The following is a 20,345-nucleotide window of genomic DNA, read 5'->3' on the forward strand; positions in this document are numbered from 1 at the left end:
AATCCCAAAAGTTAACTTCTTTCACTATCATACATACCAGTTCAATTATGTGCTAAATGTGTTTTTATCTTTTATTTTTGTAATTGGGTTTTTCTTGATGTATATATATATATATATATATATTCAATAACATCACTGTGAATGTTACATAAAAACATAGTGTTGGTATAAAATAGTAAGATTGATTAATTTATGTGATAGTAAGATAATAAAATATATGTTCAGAACTGTTTAGATATTCATTTGCATGTGTGATTTATTATGATTTGACTGATTTACTATCATCGTATGTTTAATCTATAAGAATTATTAAGTAATGAAGTTTAAGAGAGAGTTAGATAGTTAGGTTGGACTTTAATTAGACTTTGGATAGAACTAGAGATTGAGTTAGTGTAACATTTAGAAGTTTGTCTTCACCAAGTTAAAACATAACTCTTTCCCTTTGAAAAACAATGAGACATTACCCTTTTCTTTTCACTTTTTTTTTTTTAAAAAAAAACACTTTTTTTTTCTTTTTTTTTCACTATTAACTAACAATGTAGGTAAACCTATCCGCATTTGCCCGTAAAAAACAAACAGGTTGACTTCACATAACATTTGACCCATATGTTTATTTAAAATTTTTAATTTGTAAGTACAAGACTATTGAAAATATAAATGGTTTGAAATTGACTAAAACGAAGAAAAAAATGTGAATGATGAAGCTACTTTTAGATGAATTGAATGAGGATGAAAGCTATTTTTGGAGGGACTAGAAAAAAAAAAGTAAATGAGCAAGTTTTAAAAACAATGCACACGACATGTGGTGCCAGAGTTACTATATTTTAAAAATTTAAGTAATGAGGATTATGCGGGCCAAATACAGATTATGTAGGACGGGTCTAAGCGAACAAACGGACTAAAATACTTAACCTGCTCCACACATTTTTTTTTGGGACATGCGGGATGACTCACATGACCCATCCCGCATCATCATCCCTATTACTGACTTTTATATTTTTCATCTCATAACTTCCTATTCCAATTCCATTACCCACATTTTGTAAATAATTCACACTAAGCCAAATTAATAGAATATTGTTAGGGTTTGAAAGTAAATTTTCTTATAATTTGGCTCACAAAAATTTGAAAGACTTGTTGATATAAATTGTTGTATAAATTTGTTAAGTGGTGTGGTTGAGACTAGAAAAAGTGTGGAAAGTTATTCATGGGAATATTTGCATCAAAGTTTTGTTAACAAAAATATGGTTTAGGTCACTCCAACAAAATATTAAAATACTAATGAAATAAAAAATCGCCAATAAAATATATTTATTGACGAACTTTGCCGATAGAAATATTTGTCTGTAATAGAACTATAAGTAAAATTCATTGGTATATTAGATTTTTTTTTTATTTATAACATATATATTTGTCAATAAAATAAACACCAAAGTTTTTGCTTTGAACTTTGACCATGTCATGATAAATATCTCAACAATGATTTTTTTTTAATTTGATGGTAAATTTGTCGGTTGTTCAATTTTTTTAAATTTAGTCGTTAATTCATCAATAATTGTATTTCTTAAAAAATTATCAATAATTTTATCAGTAAAATGTACATCGATCTTTCTGAAAAATATGATGAAATATTTGTTATAAATTAGTTAGAGATTAGTGATAATAAGAGAATATGAAAAAGGAGGAAGAAGGAGAAGAGAAAGAGAAGACGACAACGATAATAACATAGGTTTAATAACAATAAAGATGACAATTATATAGATAACAGTGAGAAGAACAAAGATCACAACAATAATAATAGATGAAAGGAAGAGAAGAAGAAAGGAACATGAATAGGAAAATGAATAGAAAAATGAATAGGAGAAGAAAGAACAAGAAAAAGAAAAAAATGAAAAAAATGAAAAAAATAGAAGAATGACTAAAGAAAAAAAGACTAAATTATAATATTTACAAAAATTCAAAATTTATTAATAATTACTGACATACTAACAAATTTTAATTACTAATAATTATCTACACATTTTAGCGGTACTATTGATGATAAAATTTATCAAAAATATTAGACACTTTTTTCGTCAATCATTTCAATAATTACATAATTACTGCAAAAAGGTGGTTGATAAATATGTTTATTGTTGTAGTGAGGCCATAACAATTTGAAAGATTCACTTACCTATATTTTTACACCAAACACTCACTCACGACTCACGAGGGTAAAGACAGGGATGTGAGAGATGCACTACATCTCATTTTTAGATATTTTCAAATTTGTTAGAGTATGATTTTTGCAGAAACATTTGGTATGTAAAGCTTATAGATGATTATATTATTAAAAGTTAATAAATTATTATCAATATTTAATGTGCTTGTTTTTCGAATGTTATGAGATATTTAGTATGCGATGATAAAAAAATATGATTTGGTATCTTCAGACGATAATTATGTTGTGAAATTTTCTAGTGCTCATATATAATTAAATTGGATTGATGTGGAGGATAATTAATTACTTGTATTGTATTAATTAGTTAAAAATGCATTATATTGTGTATCGAACTATAAAACGATTGAGTAAATGAAATATCTTTCAATGAGTGAGTAAATACTTAATATGAGAATTTGCTTTGGACGTTGACCAAACGAGTCTGGGGTCAAAGATATGAGGGGACATGTTTGTTGAGACTGTTTCGAACATTCAGTCAAGACACTTTTTGTGTTAAAGGTCATACAATGATACATGTTCATAAATAATTCAATTAATTAGGAAAAGATGAAGTATTGAGAACACCAAGAAAAATCATTTCACAGCTTTTGTGATACACAAGCGCAAATCGCTGCTGATTTCACGAAGTAAAACTCAAAAAGTTTCGGTCCTTAAACTTTTCTCGTCAACAGATGAAAGTAAACTTAAAACAATTAAAGGTAACATCATTCATGTTATTTTACGAAATGTTGTTTTTTTTCTTTGGATGAGACTAAAAAACAATACCATATTTTACGAAAATTAAGAATTATCACATAAATCAATCATCACCAAGAGACACATACTGATATAACAAGTTATTTTACATTTTACTTTTATATTTATAAGTCAAACTCTAAAGTGATTTTAATATTTATTTATCTTTTCATCTTTCATAACATTTTTTAAAGAAAAAATCATCATAAAGTTGACGTTCCAAACGAATAATGTTTCGGACGTATGATGATCGACAACTATTTTATTATTGGACTTTGAATTAAAACTTTGGTGTACATCTTGAAACTTTAGTGAGTCCTCTATCAGAGATGATCCGCTGTTTCCCCTTGAATTAAATTATTAAAGTTTTATTAAATTATTTTGATTAATTCATAAAGCAATCATTTTAAACTTTGCTTTAAACTTGAATGTGTTTGAATTATTTTAAATCTGAAAAAGCTTTTTCAAAGAGAATGTCACGTTATTTGTGTTTGAGTGTTTTTTTTATTATTTGTTTTTGATTTCTTCTATCATCTCAGAAAAAAAAATTTAAAAAAAAAACATTTTTTCAATATAATCTATAGTTCTGTTATATACCAGTCATGCAGCTCCTTGGATTTTTTCCCCTTCTTTTTTCTTTTACACTCGAGAGAGATTAGTGGACAGTGCATGTTGCAAAACTGACGACTATTGGGCCATTGTGATACAAATTGTTGTTCCTTAATGGATTATTTTTGCACCGTTAAATACTGGGATATTTGAAGCCCAAAATCGACCCATTTATTCAGTTCAGACAAAAACAATATTTGCAATGTTATTTAAATCTGTTGTGTTTAGCAACATCTGGAAGGAATGCACCCCATTTCTATTTATTTGCATTCCAATACCAATAGAAAAAAATAAAAATAAAATATTCCTCAGTGCAACACATCATCCTTGGTTGTTTGATCGATGAGTGATATAATTAAAATCAATCACTACATTTAAAGTATTATTTGTTTTGGAATTTAAAACTCCGTTACACCTTTTATCTTAAAAATGTCTTAAAAGATGAAAGACGAAAAAAAAATTAAATTATCATTTATTTTGATTTGAAAGTAATGTGAGATAATTAAATATACCTAAAGAAACTCAAAATGTTATTACTAAGGTCAAAAACATTTAATTTGTATCTTTAGTGATGGTCAATATGTTTATTTATAATAATAACAAAAGCGATTATTCTCCACCCAATTGCTTAGTAATAGTGGAAAATGATGGTGTCATTAGGGTTTTCTTTTCTAAGTGGACTCCAGCCATGATATTCAAACCTAAACAGCATCAACTTCAAGTATTTGTCTAAAAAACAAAATTTGTTATTCCAGACGGCTCATTAGTTTTGTCAATATTATAATTCCTACGATAAAGAAAGAGAAAGAGACATAACGCATTGTAAAATAAATTTCGGTCTAAAAGTGTATTCTATAAAGTATTTCACGTTTTGTAAAAGGTATGTTCTAAAATATTTATTCTATCTTTGTTTTGATAATTTTATTTTAAAAATGTATTTCATTCGTTTTAGAGAAACTTATTTCTGAATTTTTATTCTGAAAATTGCTATAAAAATATTGCTTCAAAAATTTTGTTCTATAAATCATATTGTGAACATTTTTTGAAACATATTTTGAAAGACGTACAAAACAAATATTTTGACAATTACTTTTATGAAGAAGAAAATTATCCTTTTTAAATTTTTGGAGTAACAACTACAAATTTAAGGGTGAAAGAAGAAAAAGCCCTTTCAAATTAGTAAAACTTATTAATGAAAAAAAAAAGAAAAAAGAAAAAAAAAAACATAATTAGTTATTATTCGTGTAAGGTTCAGTTATGTTTTAAGTTTTTTCTAAAATTTTTTAAACTTTCAATTTTTCAATTGAATCTTTAATAGATTTTAAGGTCGGTTAAATACTTAAAAAAATATATTTTTTTTCAATTGAATTTCGCTTCTTGCTATATGTGATTATTGTCTTAATATGTCACTTAAAAAATTTGAAGGTTTAATTATGTTTTAAGTTTTTCCTAAATATTTTGAACTTTCAATCAAGTTCCTATTAAATTTTATAACTGATTAAGTACTCAATAAATTTAAATTTGTCAATTGAATCTCCATGTTCATTTCTTATTGCTATCAACATGATTATTATCTTGGCATGTCACATTATCTCCATTGTTGGCACATGTAATTTATTATTTGGTTATTTAACAAATTTATAAATTATAATTTTATAATTTTCAACTTTTATAACTATAATTTTTTTTATACTTTTATAAATATAACAATATGATTATATGATTATATGATGATATAATAACATGATAATCTAACAATATGATGATATAACAATATGGCAATATAATGACATGATATGAAGATACGAAGATATGATATATAACAATATGACAATATAATGACATGACGATATAACGGTATAATAATATGTCAATATAATGATGTGATAATATAACAATATGATGATATAACTATATGACGATATAACAATAAACCGATCTAACGATAAAATGACATAGTGATATGTGTTGGAAACATTTTATTATAATTTAAAAAATAAATAATTAAAATAAAAATTCTACTGTTACTTATGTTTTTATAGACCTTTAATTTATGGGTTAATGGTTATTATGGCTAACGGCTATATTCTTATTACTATTTACTTCTTTGTCTTCCTTATATACCTATAAATACCACCTAAGTGCATGGGGAAAGACACAATAACAGAGACAACAAGCTCTAAATGTTCTTATTTTCTTCTCTATATTATCTTTAAGACAATGGTGTTCGTAAGGTTCAGAGATCCTTCGCTGCACTCGATTGATCTGACGGGTTGTTGTATCTTGGGAGAGAAACGCATATATAAGAAACACATATGATTGTGTATTGACATATTTGTTTAGCCTTGTGCAGTAGGGGCGTTTTCTCGCTAAGAATAGCGTTATGCGTGTCTCAACCCAGGCTATTTCTACTCCTTGCCTCATTTACTTTTTATCTATTATTTATTATTGTTATAATAATTATCAAGTCTGTGAATAATATTCTTTGATTTATATATATGTCTCAGTATTATTATTGCTTTAATAATTATTTTATATCATTTTATATTTTTATTATTATTAGTATTATTTGAGTAATCATTTTCTAACGTTCTTAAAGAGAAAAAGTATTATCTTGTTATTATTTCTTTTTTTATTACTCATCTGTATTAATTTCTACAATTAAAAACAATATAGAGTTGAAGACTGAAAACACATTTTATGAACTAATGTGTTTCTTATGATTATAATTTAATCAGTTTCAACAAAGCCTAAAAATTGATGTGTATAATTGTTTCTATTTCTATTGATAACAATAAATGAAATTATGTATAAATGAAATTCCTTCTCATTGAATAATGTTTTTGTGATATCTATAGCTAATGTTTATGTTGTTATATTAATTTATAATTTAATATTGTCTATTCTTACTATTGATAAAGATGTTCTATATAATGTATATATTTTAAGTATTTTGTATGAAAATAATTATAAAATAATTTGTCTCACTAAAACAACTATTGTGTTATGGAAAACAATTAAACTAAACTTTGCATTTGCAAAGGAAAATAAAATTAGCTTGATATTTAAATGAAAAAAAATGACTGATAATAAATTATCATATTATTGATTTTAAAAATTATTGTTTATAACATGAAATTAAAATTAATTATTTTAATTGATATCACGTTTAAGATCATGTAAATGCTGATAAAAGAAGAAATCTCCATATGATGAATTTTCATGTTTCTGAATTTAGGAACGTCATTGCTGCTCAACATAGTTATGAAGTGTTTCTTGAGTACAATAAAATTATTAATTCAAGACATGTGTTTTGGTTGATAAATGATATATTTGTGATGATCTGTTTGCGTAAGTACCTTTGTCTTGTAATAAAATATTTATAAGTTCTCTTTGATTATTACATATGTTAAGTTGTGATTTATGTCATGCTACTATTACAATTGTTGAGAAGTTGAGAAATTTTGGTTAGAGACCATTCAAATTATGAAATTTTGATGTACAAAATTAATTAAATAGAGAAGTGATGATACATATCTTTATAAATGAGTGTTTTTATGTGAAATTCATGGTATTATTCATTAAATAACATTTTCATATGGTGTTAATGTAATGGTGCAGCGGAAAAAAAATGTTTTTGTTTGATATAGTAAATGTTATTCTACGAGTTCTAGCTTGCCTAACATTATATTAGTCAAATTTTATATCTTGCATGCCATTTTTTGAACACAAAAGATTGTGATAAAACTTTTTATGAGTTATGAAAGAAAGGAGAACCACATTTAAAATATTTAAAAGTGTGGGGGTGTCTTGTAAAGGTTAATATACCTTTTAATGAGAAAAAAAAAATCTTGGTTATATATATAAAGTGAATGAATATATACTTCATTGATTTGCCATCTAGTGTAATATTATTTGCGTTTCTTATATTATGGCAATATGTCCAATTTCTTGAGATTATTGAATGATATATATTATTGTGAATTGGATATTGATTATGGTGGCACAATATCACCTATTGGTTATGGTTATGTTTTAACCTTGGATGAAGGTGTCCTGTCATGAAAATATGTTAAAAAGTTGTTGTTATGTCATGATCTACTGTGCAAGCATAAATTATTTTTTTTCCAATGCATCCTGACAATCAAAATATTATATTTAAAGTTTTTAGTAAAAATGTCAATGAAATTGAAAAATTGACATATAAGAATGAGAGACAAATATATTAGAAACTTAATTACTCATGATATTATCTCTATTGACTTTGTCAAGTTAGAAAGAAATGTTGCAGATCTGCTTATCAAAGGGTTGATGCATCAACAACAAGTATTTGAGTCGTCGAGGGGAATGAGACTATAGCCCATAAATTAGTTGCAACAATGGACACCCATCTCCACATGAATGGCGATCCCATGAAATGGAGTTCAATGGGTAACAACAAAGTTGTCATTGACTAAAGTACACCAAATAATTTGATTAAATTTTATGTCTCATTCCTATGGCGAGGTGTACTATAAATTGTGACAATAATAAGGTTGAAGTATGTGCATTATTATGCTTATTTTATAAAATACCTCTTAATAAACCTAATAGTTGAGGTATGTGAATTATTTTATAAAATACCTATTAATAAATCTAATGACAATTATTGTAGGGGTGTGAGTCACAAACCACCATTTGAGGGTTTACCTAGTGAGTGTGATGGTGGGGCCGCCATTGTGAGACATGGGCAAGTCTCTAAGTGACACTCATGAAACAAGATACATGCACAAGGCCGTAACGTGCACCTACTGATTAGAACCTATAATGAACATCGATTGATCTGACGGGTTGTTGTATCTTGGGAGAGAAACGCATATGATAAGAAACACATATGATTGTGTATTGACATATTTGTTTAGCCCTGTGCAGTAGGGACATTTTATCTCTAAGGATAGCGTTATGCGTGCCTCAACCCAGGCTATTTCTACTCTTTACCTCATTTACTTTTTATCTATTATTGTTATAATAATTATAAAGTCTCTGATTAATATTCTTTGATTTATATATATGTCTCAGTATTATTATTGCTTTAATAATTATTATTATATCATTTTATATTTTTATTATTATTAGTATTATTTGAGTAATCATTTTCTAACAATATGACAATATGATAATATCGCGATATTACAATTTGATGACATAATGTTATGATGATATGATAATATAACGATATAAGGATAAAACAATATAACGATACGATAATATAATGATAACATTATAAAATTGTAAATTTTAAAAAATAAATAAAATTATATATGAGACAACTCAACAAACATGACAAAATAATAATCATATCAACAATTTAACAACTTAATTGTTACATTAAAAAAATAGTTAAAAAGTATATTTGACGAAAGAATTTATATAATTGAGTACTCAATAAATATAAATATTAGAGACTCAGTTGATAATTCACAATTTTGTTGTACACTTAAAAACACAATTAAACATTCATGAAGACCAAATAGCCACGAATGACTACTTAACATGTAAACATCAATCATGCACGAATATTATTTATTACATTTAATAATTTAAAGATAATTTTATTAATATACAAACAAACAAACACAAGGAAAAAGTTATTGTAAGAAAAGTAGGAGACCGAACTATAAATCAAATAAAAATATTATTATTTTTAGATAAATAAAATAAAATATTACTTTTAGTTAGATAAAATAAAATAAATTTTTTTAATAAAAAACTTTAAGTGTACAATTATAACCTAAATTTATAATTTACATTTGACATAATTCAATTATTAATATTTTTTAAAAATATTGAAAGTAAGTCAAAATTAAAAGAAAATGCTTTCATTGAAATCGGTTCCTAAAGTTATTATTGTATTTCTTGGTACTGCATTGACAAATTAAGTAAGCAAGTCATATAAGACAAGTGTTTTCGGAATTTAACCCATCTTATGTGGAATTTTGCATTTATGAATCAGTTTAACATTGCGAAAAAAATAATACGAAGTCAATTTACATCATTTACAAATGACTAAATTTAAAATTACAAAAGATTTTGAGATAAACTCCGAATAACAACTGCATACTAACAATATTATTATTATAATTAAAATAACAACAGCCTCACAAGTTCATAAAACTAATACATACAATACAATATCAATACAAATGTAAAAAAAATAATAATACAACAGCATACTATGAATTAACATTATTAAGGAAATCAATACTTTGCTGCTCCTTAATTATTTTCATATCCATTTAATTTAAGAGAAAAACAAAAACTAAAGACTTATTTTACTAATAAAAGAAAGGAACCAATGAAAGGGAAGCAAGACCGATTAACACTATAAAGTAAATAAATCAATACTTTACTTCTCCCTAATGCTTATCCATCCAGTATAAATTATAATTACACATTTGATACGAATAAGTTTTCCATTAATTAATTAAATTCGAATAAAAGTAATAAATAATTATTTGAATATCTTCCGTTCTTTATTTATTCGTGTTCTTTCGATCTTGTTTCTTCCTGTTCATTGCACTTTCATCGCAGAAACCGGTGAGGGAAGCTCAAACATCCTCGTTTCTGCAATTGAGCAAGATTTATCTATTTATTTATTTATTTTATTTACACAAGATATTCCTTATCAGGTTTATCCAATCCCTTTTCGTGGTTTTGTTATTTTGTTTTTGAATTTTGATGTCCATAATTCAAAATTACCCCTTCTTATCCCCATCCGCTTATAAGAACGAAAAATCACGGTGATCTAGGGTTTAAAAGGGTTGTCTTTGTGGTTTTGTTTTTGTGGAAATCCATAGCTCTCAGTTAGGGGTTCGCGATAAATGGCACGGTTGGTTCTGCCATCGAAGAGATTGTCTCTTTCGAGGAACACTCTACTGGGTTTGATCTCCCCTGCTCCTGTGATTATCCATACATACACATTTTCACTTTGTTTTTGTTCTGATTCTACGTATCCGTCACCACCACGCCACCGCGTGCAATTCTTGTTTCTGGAATAACGAAAATCTTTCAGAGAAATGGATTTTTGGTCGTAGGAGCTTGTGTTATTTCTCCTGTCGTATTGTTTTTTTCTCTTTTTTTAAAATCAATATAGAATACTCTTTGTTATACGTATGGCAGTTGTTACGCAAACATGTTTTGTTTTTTTTTTTTTTTTTCGTGTGTGCTTTCTTTATTTCCTACACTTGTTCACTTTTTGCATTACTCCAATCCCTGAATGGCATGATGTTTTTTTCAAACTGCATTTTTGAAAGTCGAATTTGATGTTGAGAAGTTTCTGAACTCGAGTTTTGGCTTCTTGTGTACATGAACTATCAAAAGTGAATATAAATAATTAGATCTTATTACAAATGGGATAAACAGATGTGAAATTTCTAAATTTTCTTTTTTCTTTAAAATACTTTTAATTTTGACTATCCATGAAGGTTGTTTGATCCGATTTTTCTCTTACTATTCTTGTTAATGACTTTCTTACTTGATACATTCCCCCTGTATTAAGATTTATTGTCTGTGTTTTTTTTTTCTTTTTAATTTTCAATTGAGAATAACATGTTGAATGTTGCAATATTGCTTACTCCTCTGTGGATTATGATGATTGTTACCACCTTCTTTGCAGCTTCAGCTTAATTGCGGTGTTGGTTATTTTCAGAATACAGCAAAAAGGAACATCCGATACAAGCATTCCGTTGCTTCGGAGGTTTCATTCGTTCTTTTTGCAGCTCCATACACCAAGAAAAGGATCTTTTAAAAAATATAATGCTATCATTTAATGTTGTCATGTGAATGTAATACTGTTGACGTGGATTTTACAGGTTAATTTCCAAAAGAAGTATTCCCCATTATATACTCCACTACCAGTAAGTTTAATTTGTGTTGAACTTCTTTCTTTGTTGTTTATTTAGTTGCATTTTTAAAGATGTTTCGTTTTACCTTATGTCTGTGGATTCTTTCAGACTCAACGTTTATGTACTATCTGCTTATTTGGTTACCTGATCTTGTTTGTTCCTGTATTCTGTTTCAGAGGGTCAAGCAAGTAAGCAAGAGGCTAATTTGTGCTGTTGCCACCGAGGATTTACCAAAGCAAGTTGAAGAATCTAAAATGGAGACACCAAAGGAAATATTCTTAAAGGATTATAAGATGCCCGATTACTACTTTGACACTGTAAGTTTACAGGAGTTTTCATTCATGTTGTTGCTACTTTTAAAAATTTATTTATTCTTTTGTTCATGTGTTGTATGTAACTATTACAGGTGGATCTAAAATTTTACCTGGAAGAGGAGAAGACAATAGTTAGTTCTAAAATTTCTGTGTATCCTCGCATTGAAGGTAGATAATTATGTTTCCTTGTGATGAACTTGTATCTTGTTGAATCTACTGAGTTATACTGTCCAAGTAATTTACCAGTTTTCATATTTATTTAAATCACTTCTAATTGCTCTATTTTGTGCACCAGGTTCTTCTCCACCTCTAGTTTTAGATGGACAAGATTTACGTTTAGTTTCAGTTAAGCTGAATGGAAAGGCTTTGAAGGTATATATATCTATTGTGTGTGTGTATGTATATATGTATTTTTTTTTTTCAACTTGGCTACTTTATGAACTTAATCACCAGCTGAGTTTCATTGCCATCTTGCAAGTTTTTCAGACAATGAAATTCATATTATTACAACTGATTTTAATTTTATGTGTAATGAACGTCACATTTATGCTTCATAGTTAAAACCTTAGTTGTTTTTCATTTTCAGAAAGACTTTATATTTGTGCTTCCTAGTTAAAACCATAGTTGTTTTTACTTTCCGAAACACTTTATATTGGTAGTGATGGTGGGTTAGGTTTAGATTGTTGTATTACTTGTGTAACTCTATTTGATATTAATTCTGTTACATTCATCTATAGGAGGAAGATTATCATTTGGATGTACGTCATCTCACAATCCCATCACCTCCTAGTGGTAAATATGATCTCGAAATTGTCACAGAGATTCATCCACAGAAAAATACATCATTAGAGGTTAATGAACATTCTACTCGTTATATAGTTTGTTTCTTCATTGCATTGCTATTTTTCCTCTTTAATCACCACAATTTAGTGCTTGAGGGAAGGAAGCTGTGTTCACTGTGGATTTGATTTGCTGTAGGGACTTTACAAATCATCTGGGAATTTCTGTACTCAATGTGAGGCTGAAGGTTTCCGTAAAATTACATTTTATCAGGTTGTCATCTTAAGGCAATCAATATGATAAACTGTTCGTATATTTAAATTATAAGATTAAATTTTTCACATGGAACTAATGGATCCTACCTTCCAACAGGATCGACCTGACATAATGGCAAAATATACAGTTCGAATTGAGGCTGATAAATCACTGTATCCAGTGTTATTGTCTAATGGAAACCTGGCTGAGCAAGGTGACCTAGAGGTAATGTTATCTTGTAATGCATAGCTGTGGAGGCTATCTACATGGTTAGTGTACTGTTTATGGACAATATTTATGCTACACTGTAGGACGGGAGGCATTACGCCATTTGGGAAGACCCCTTCAAGAAACCTTGTTACCTGTTTGCCTTGGTTGCCGGACAATTACAGAGCAGAGATGACGCATTTATTACCCGTTCAGGGCGGAATGTATCCCTTAGGATATGGACACCTGCAGAAGATGTACCTAAGACTGCACATGCTATGTATTCTCTGAAAGCAGCTATGAAGTGGGATGAAGATGTATGTCTTTGTTTAATTTTAAATTATTAGATCAGATGGTTTACTTCGGGTCGCAATATACATTGATGTCTTGTCATATGCTTTCTGAACAGGTTTTTGGACTTGAATATGACCTGGATCTCTTCAATGTTGTTGCTGTCCCAGATTTTAACATGTAATTTCCATCTACCAATTTTTTTAGATTTTAATGATGTGGCCCTCCCTACGTTGTGCCTTTTATATATATTACGAGATGAGATGGGATAGTACGAAATGTTAGAGTGCAGAAAAGTAATATGGTATACCTGTTTTGTGTTTGACAGGGGAGCGATGGAGAACAAGAGCTTGAATGTTAGACCCCGTCTTGTCAGCTTGTCTTTGTTGGTCATCTGTGTTCTCTTCTGACATTTACATAAACTTTTTTTCTTATTTTCAGATTTTCAATTCAAAGCTTGTATTGGCCTCTCCAGAGACTGCTACTGATGCAGATTATGCTGCAATATTGGGGGTTATTGGACATGAGGTTTGTAACTATTCGACATTATAACTTTATAAGAGCTACTTTTCTAAATCTAATTTTCCTAATTGTATCCAGAGCTTATCTCTTAATTGTCAGTAGAGCTTATTTCTAAAACTATTAGATACTATAATTTCTGAGGAGTTAGTTTTCCAAAACTAATTTTATTAATTGTGTGCAGAGCTTATTTTATAATTGTGACCATAGCATATTTCTTAATGGTGACTAGATCTTATTTGTTGTCTATTTTGCAGTATTTCCACAACTGGACTGGCAACAGGTGACGTTATCCACACCATAGATCTTGTTATCCTTTCAAACTTGTTATTTTTTAGGCTTTTTTATTCCCATTCATAGAATGTCCTAAAACTTTTTCCTACTAAGTTCTATTTCAATTTTGACCTATTTGAGATATTGTAAACCTGGGTTTTTGCAGCACATTTGTCTATTATATGTTTATTTCTTTTCATTGCCATGGGTGTGTTAACACTTGAATTAAACATTTTATTTAATAATATCAGAGTGACTTGTCGAGACTGGTTCCAGCTTAGCCTGAAAGAAGGTCTCACAGTTTTTCGCGATCAGGCAAGCACCCGTATCCCAGTTTCCTATGCTTCAATTTAGACAATGCAATGTTTTCCTTCCGTTGAGTTTTTTTTTTTTTTTTCAATGTAATGTATTGATTATTGGCAGGAATTTTCATCTGATATGGGAAGTCGAACTGTGAAGCGTATTGCTGATGTTTCTAATCTTAGAAATTACCAGTTTCCACAGGTTACTTTCTTTTTCCTTCTGTGTTCTGATTATTTTTGTGAGTTCTACAGTGACATTTTTCTGACTGTTCCTGTCATTGTATCTATATAATTTAAATTTATCTTATTTACAATTCTTTTAATGTTAAATACCATGATGTCAGGTAGTATTCTGATATTTTTAACTCCTTTTCAGGATGCCGGCCCCATGGCCCATCCAGTGCGACCACATTCTTATATCAAGGTTAGAATATGAAAATCATTTCCCCTCATCCTTTTTCTCCAAAAATATATTTTACCGTCATTCCCCTTAATATATGTGCTTCTAAGTTTGTGTTCATATTTTTTTTTTTCTATGTTGACAGATGGACAACTTCTACACAGGCATGCCATATTAACAGAACTTAAATAATTGAGTCAATTTCGTATTTGAAAATTTTACTATATTATGTAATAATTTGCTGTGCTCTACTGATTTATCTATCATTTTGCCCACACATGTGGATTAATTTCTGATGTGGCCCTATTGTCTATTTCAATATATAGTTACGGTATGTTTCAGATTCTTTGGTTGTGACGTTTTTGTCTCTATTTTTTTCTCATTAAGCTATTGAATTGTTTATAATGATGTCGTTCTTTTCTGCAGGTCTATGAAAAGGTTTGACCATAATCACTACTGTTTTTAGTCCCTCTACATCCTTCTCTGTGGCATTTTGTTCTTATGATCCTATGTAACAGGGGGCTGAAGTTGTCAGAATGTACAAAACCTTATTAGGAAGTCAAGGGTTCCGAAAAGTAAGAATGTTTATCTAATGCCTATAACAACCGTGTTACCTGCAATGTCTTAATTTAAAGTTCAACTCTTACAAACTCCGCATATTTCAGGGCATGGATCTTTATTTCAAGAGACATGATGGTCAAGCTGTAACATGTGAAGATTTTTTCTCTGCCATGCGGGATGCAAATGATGCTGATTTTGCAAATTTCTTGTCATGGTGTGTATTTATGGCTTCATTTTTTTCTCACTGCTATCTTATACTAATTTGTATTAACTTACGAGCTAATGTTCAGGTATTCTCAAGCTGGGACCCCTGTTGTGAAAATAAACACTTCTTATAATTCAGAAGCACATACTTTTTCTTTGAAGATTAGGTACACAAACAAAACATCAACTTTTGGTTTTTCCTTTTTGATTGGGTGATTTAAAGGTATATTAGCCTTGGATTTTATTTGTGGTTGTCTTTAGTATGTTTGATGAGGACATTTTTGCAGTCAAGAGATACCGCCAACTCCCGGACAATCAGTTAAGGAACCCACGTTCATTCCTGTTGCAGTGGGTTTGCTTGATTCCAAGGGCAAGGACATACTTCTTTCAAGTCTTTATCATAATGGGACTCTGCAATCTGTTTCAAACAGTAATCAACCAGTCTACACTACAGTCCTTAGAGTCACCAAGGTTATTTATAACTTCTGTCTCATGTTTATTTGAACTTTGTAAGTCATTTTTTAAAACCAGACCTGCACGAAATTAGTTTAGACACAGTCGAAGGATTAATGATTTAACAGTGGTCGAACCAGTATTAATTAAATAGTTCATGAAATAATATTAAATAAGTACAATATTATAAGTTTGTAACAACAAAAACTAAATAAAACATCATTATATATAGTCTCAAGATTCAAAGTATATATAAAACTCCAAATGAAATATATCATAATAGTTGAGTTTGAATTTTAATAAAATACATCAATGCCCTGTTATAATAACCAAGTTTACATGTAGAATACAAAATAAAATGACAGATTAATAATATAAATGAGTAAAAGTAAATTATGTTTTATAAAATTGATAAAATAATTTATACCTAGTTGTAATATTCATTAAATATGTGATTTCTTTATCTTTAAAACATAAATTAAAAATTGAAAGAAAATTACATGCGATTTTCTTTATATTTAAAACATATCATATCAAATTAAAAATTACCACAAACTTGTTCGTTCAAACTTGTTCTCAGAACTGGTTGGTTGGTTCTCAAAAATCGTCCGTATTTTTCTGAGGTCATGGATTGGTTACCTGGCTGGTTCCCAATAACACTGGCCAAACTGTGGTTTTAAGGTTGTCAGGCAGGTTTTTAACATGTACTCTGTAGCAGGTGGATAATATACAGTTGCAATTTCCACCCTTCTTCCCTTTCTTCTCTTCAAGGGAAATAACTACTGTTTGACAGTGACTTCATTAGTCACTACTGCAATCTTGAACTTCTTTAAGGTTGAGGAAATTCTAATGATTTGCATTATTCTTAATTTTACACCTTTCAGAATATGTAGGACTATTCCGTCCAGAACTGAAATATTAAAGCTATTTTCACTGGAATTCCCCCGGAAATCCTACCCATTGCGAACTGTTTTAGGATGGGAATGTACGGGGATGGAAGTTGTCGCTTGGTCTCCGTCACCAGAAATATTTTCTACTTTATGGTCATTGATGGACTCAACACATTTTTCAAAATTTTCTGTATCTATATTATCAGTTTCTTTTTTTGCCACCCCAAATAGGCTTATGATCAGTCAATGACTCCAAACACTGACCTTTTTCCTCTTTTAATGAACAAATTCATTTAGCCAGTTATCTCCTCCTCATGCCAAATTGTAGCATTCTCATCATTCATCCATTCTTTAAAATTTACAAATGTTTTTTTCCTGCGTTTTCCCCACTGAAGTTTTCTGGATCCATTACCTTATGTAGTTAAATTATGAACATATAGTTATTCTGACATCAGATATACTACAAAGTAAAAGTTTCACTTGTTTCATTACATAGTACGTTCATGTTAAATAACTGTGTTGAATAAAAATGGCACAGAAATTGTAATTATTTACCTATGTACCCAATATTGCATAACTTATGTCCCAGTAGCCGTAGGTTTTTGTTGAAATGGAATAAGATGCAGAGCATGGGTAAGCTTTTTGATATTCGTGACTAACTGATAATTTTATTTGTATCTGGAGTAGAAAGAGGAAGAATTTGTATTCACTGATATATTTGAGAGGCCTGTTCCTTCTTTGTTACGGGGATACAGTGCTCCTGTTCGTCTGGAATCTGATCTCACTGAGAGCGACCTGTTTTTCCTGCTAGCTAATGATTCTGATGAATTCAACCGGTTTGTCTCCTCTGAAGTTGCATTTTATTCTTTTTTATTTGATAGCTCAATTGGAATTTGTTGAATAGCTGATTCAAATGATTCAGTTGGGAGGCCGGACAAATTTTGGCACGAAAGTTGATGCTCAACTTGGTGGATGATTTTCAACATAACAAACCATTGGTTTTGAATCCCAACTTTGTTAACGGGTTCAAAAGTATTCTATGTGACTTAAGTCTGGACAAAGTATGCTTAGCACAATGTTTTCTCTGTAATATTCTTTTGTTGATTAGTTTTTATCATATTATTTCACTAATTGAACTTTATGCTCTTTTATCATCTAGGAATTTGTGGCAAAGGCAATAACTCTGCCTGGGGAAGGAGAAATAATGGACATGATGAAGATTGCAGATCCAGATGCTGTTCATGCTGTTCGGACTTTCATCAGGAATCAGCTTGCAAGTGAACTGAGATTAGAGTTCTTTAACACAGTATGACCTGCCCTCTGAAGCAGTCTAGAATTTTAAAAATATCTTCTCTTCATTCTTTGAATATCTTCAATTACCTTTGCAGGTAGTAAATAATAGGAGCACAGAAACATATGTCTTCAATCACCCAAACTTGGCCAGGCGTGCTCTGAAGAATATTGCTCTTGGTATATATATATATATACACGTATCTCTTGCTACATACTAGTATACATTTACATGGATGATTCCAGCAAGATCATTTTCTTTTTTGTAGCTTATCTTGGATGCCTCGGGGAACAAGAATTCACCGAGCTTGCACTGCACGAGTACAAATCTGCCACAAACATGACTGAACAATTTGCGGCTTTGGCTGCCATAGCCCAAAAACCTGGTAAAACCCGTGATGATGTTCTAGCTGATTTTTATGGAAAGTGGAAGCATGATTTCCTGGTAAATATCTCGATCGTTAATGACTAGTTTTGGAATTAAGTTTCTTGTTGTGCTTGTTTTCTCCATTCGTTTCTATCTCGTGTGTTATACACATTAGCGTCCTATTTGGTGGTGAGGCTGGATTAAACTTAAGATGCTAACGATTGTCATACCAACTATTATTTGTGAAAGGCACAGTGCTTGCTTCCTTGTGACGCCTACACTAATTTTTTAAGTCTTCTCTGTTTTCGCCTAGCTGACTACTATTCAATCTCTCAAGTTTGTGCACCTATATGTGTTCATATGTTCAGTTTTATTTTAGAAGTTCTTCCTACCTACTGCTTGATGGTATCCTACAATGGGGTTTCTGTATTACTATTTTATACGTTGCTTGCCTTTCCAGGTGGTGAACAAATGGTTTGCTCTGCAATCAACGTCTGATATTCCTGGTAATGTTGAGAATGTGCGGAAACTGTTAAACCACCCAGCATTTGACCTGCGCAATCCCAACAAAGTGTACTCTCTCATTGGAGGTTTCTGTGGGTCTCCGGTGAACTTTCACGCGAAGGATGGATCAGGCTACGAATTTTTGGGAGAACTTGTGCTGCAACTAGACAAGCTAAATCCTCAGGTCATTTCACATTGGCCTTCTTTTTTAGTTACATATTAGTTCGTTTGTGTGTATTATTATTGCTAGATGATCCTTATGTTGTATTTGACAATTTATTGGTTTGGAGGAATGCAGGTTGCCTCAAGAATGGTGTCAGCCTTCTCAAGATGGAAGCGTTATGACGAAAGCAGACAAAATCTTGCAAAGGTAATGTGATAAGCTTTTATTATTTTTTCACATTAGCTCTCATTTTCTCTTTTTTAATTGAATTGTCGCTGTTGGGTATTAGCTTTGCTGAATAAATCTGATGTTTTTCAGGCACAATTGGAGAAGATCGTGTCTAGTAATGGACTATCGGAGAATGTGTTTGAGATAGCATCGAAAAGCTTAGCTGTTTGATTGTCACTGACACGAAGAAAACTGCCAAGCTGTCTTTTAGACGGTTATGATATATTTGTGGGGAAACCAATTGCTACAACGATCTCTATCCTGTGCAAGCTTTGGCGCAACAACGGGTGCCTCTCTTTTTGCATGCACCTACACTGATGACCTCTGATATCGATTTCCATAGGATGTTAGTGCTTTACGCCATAATAAAAGGTGAACTAATTGATCTTGGTATTTAAAAACGATTGAATGGATATGATTATACCGTCTTTTTACTTTTGATTGTGTTATTTGTTTCTTTCAACTATTTTAAAAACGGAAGTCTAAAAAGAAACACTGCATTTTGCATTATTCTTTTTGACTGCAATAACACCTTTTGCACCTTCCTCCTAACCAACGTTTGATGCCCGTTTAACAACTCTCATCTACCTGATCCTATATTTCAGACCTAATTGAGTACGTAGTGTGTACCAGAAACATTTATAAAACATAGATGCTTGGTTTGTGTACACAAGTGTATTATTTAGCTGTAGTGAGAAAGTCAAAACAGTTAGTTTTTTTAGCATCTACATCTCCATCTAAGTGTCTCCTCTCCATAAATAAGACTGGTAGCTGAGAGCAAATTATGACATTGGTCGCGATTAATGGCATACATTTACAGAAATTGTCATTTTTGGAGTTGTTACTCTCACTCCATAACACAACATTTGACTAAACTATCAAGTTTGATGAGAACT

At 30.1% G+C, this 20,345-nt stretch overlaps 1 protein-coding gene across 4 annotated transcripts; it reads left to right on the forward strand.

Moving 5' to 3' along the window:
* The first annotated feature begins 10,077 nt into the window (after positions 1 to 10,077).
* LOC114175778 (puromycin-sensitive aminopeptidase) lies at positions 10,078 to 19,970 on the forward strand. Of its 4 annotated transcripts, none has more exons than XM_028060575.1 (32): positions 10,078 to 10,141; positions 11,220 to 11,300; positions 11,416 to 11,460; positions 11,625 to 11,765; positions 11,855 to 11,930; positions 12,058 to 12,134; positions 12,500 to 12,613; positions 12,741 to 12,815; positions 12,915 to 13,022; positions 13,109 to 13,321; positions 13,414 to 13,475; positions 13,624 to 13,651; positions 13,737 to 13,823; positions 14,072 to 14,097; positions 14,339 to 14,402; positions 14,511 to 14,591; positions 14,766 to 14,813; positions 14,935 to 14,953; positions 15,116 to 15,120; positions 15,216 to 15,227; positions 15,308 to 15,364; positions 15,455 to 15,564; positions 15,641 to 15,721; positions 15,842 to 16,025; positions 17,585 to 17,733; positions 17,820 to 17,958; positions 18,057 to 18,203; positions 18,286 to 18,367; positions 18,457 to 18,632; positions 19,015 to 19,242; positions 19,357 to 19,428; positions 19,540 to 19,970. In XM_028060575.1, exons 4-32 carry the CDS (start codon positions 11,703 to 11,705, stop codon positions 19,618 to 19,620), a joined length of 2,664 nt encoding a protein of 887 aa, XP_027916376.1. In that variant the 5' UTR covers positions 10,078 to 10,141; positions 11,220 to 11,300; positions 11,416 to 11,460; positions 11,625 to 11,702; the 3' UTR covers positions 19,621 to 19,970. The 4 variants fall into 4 exon arrangements, with proteins under 4 accessions (XP_027916376.1, XP_027916373.1, XP_027916375.1 ...); XM_028060572.1 differs by lacking the exon at positions 10,078 to 10,141 and adding an exon at positions 10,225 to 10,503; XM_028060574.1 differs by lacking the exon at positions 10,078 to 10,141 and adding an exon at positions 10,225 to 10,503 and having other exon boundaries at positions 11,226 to 11,300.
* Positions 19,971 to 20,345: the final 375 nt, after the last annotated feature.

This window comes from Vigna unguiculata, chromosome 3 (genome assembly GCF_004118075.2).
Source record: "Vigna unguiculata cultivar IT97K-499-35 chromosome 3, ASM411807v1, whole genome shotgun sequence".
In the NCBI taxonomy this organism is placed as follows: Eukaryota; Viridiplantae; Streptophyta; class Magnoliopsida; order Fabales; family Fabaceae; genus Vigna; species Vigna unguiculata.

Coding starts and splice junctions, on each gene's coding strand:
- LOC114175778 (XM_028060572.1), top strand. CDS start 10,426: ATGGCACGGTTGGTTCTGCCATCGAAGAGATTGTCTCTTTCGAGGAAC. Junction 12,614..12,740: donor AGAAAAATACATCATTAGAG/GTTAATGAACAT, acceptor GATTTGCTGTAG/GGACTTTACAAATCATCTGG. Junction 18,368..18,456: donor TCTGAAGAATATTGCTCTTG/GTATATATATAT, acceptor TCTTTTTTGTAG/CTTATCTTGGATGCCTCGGG.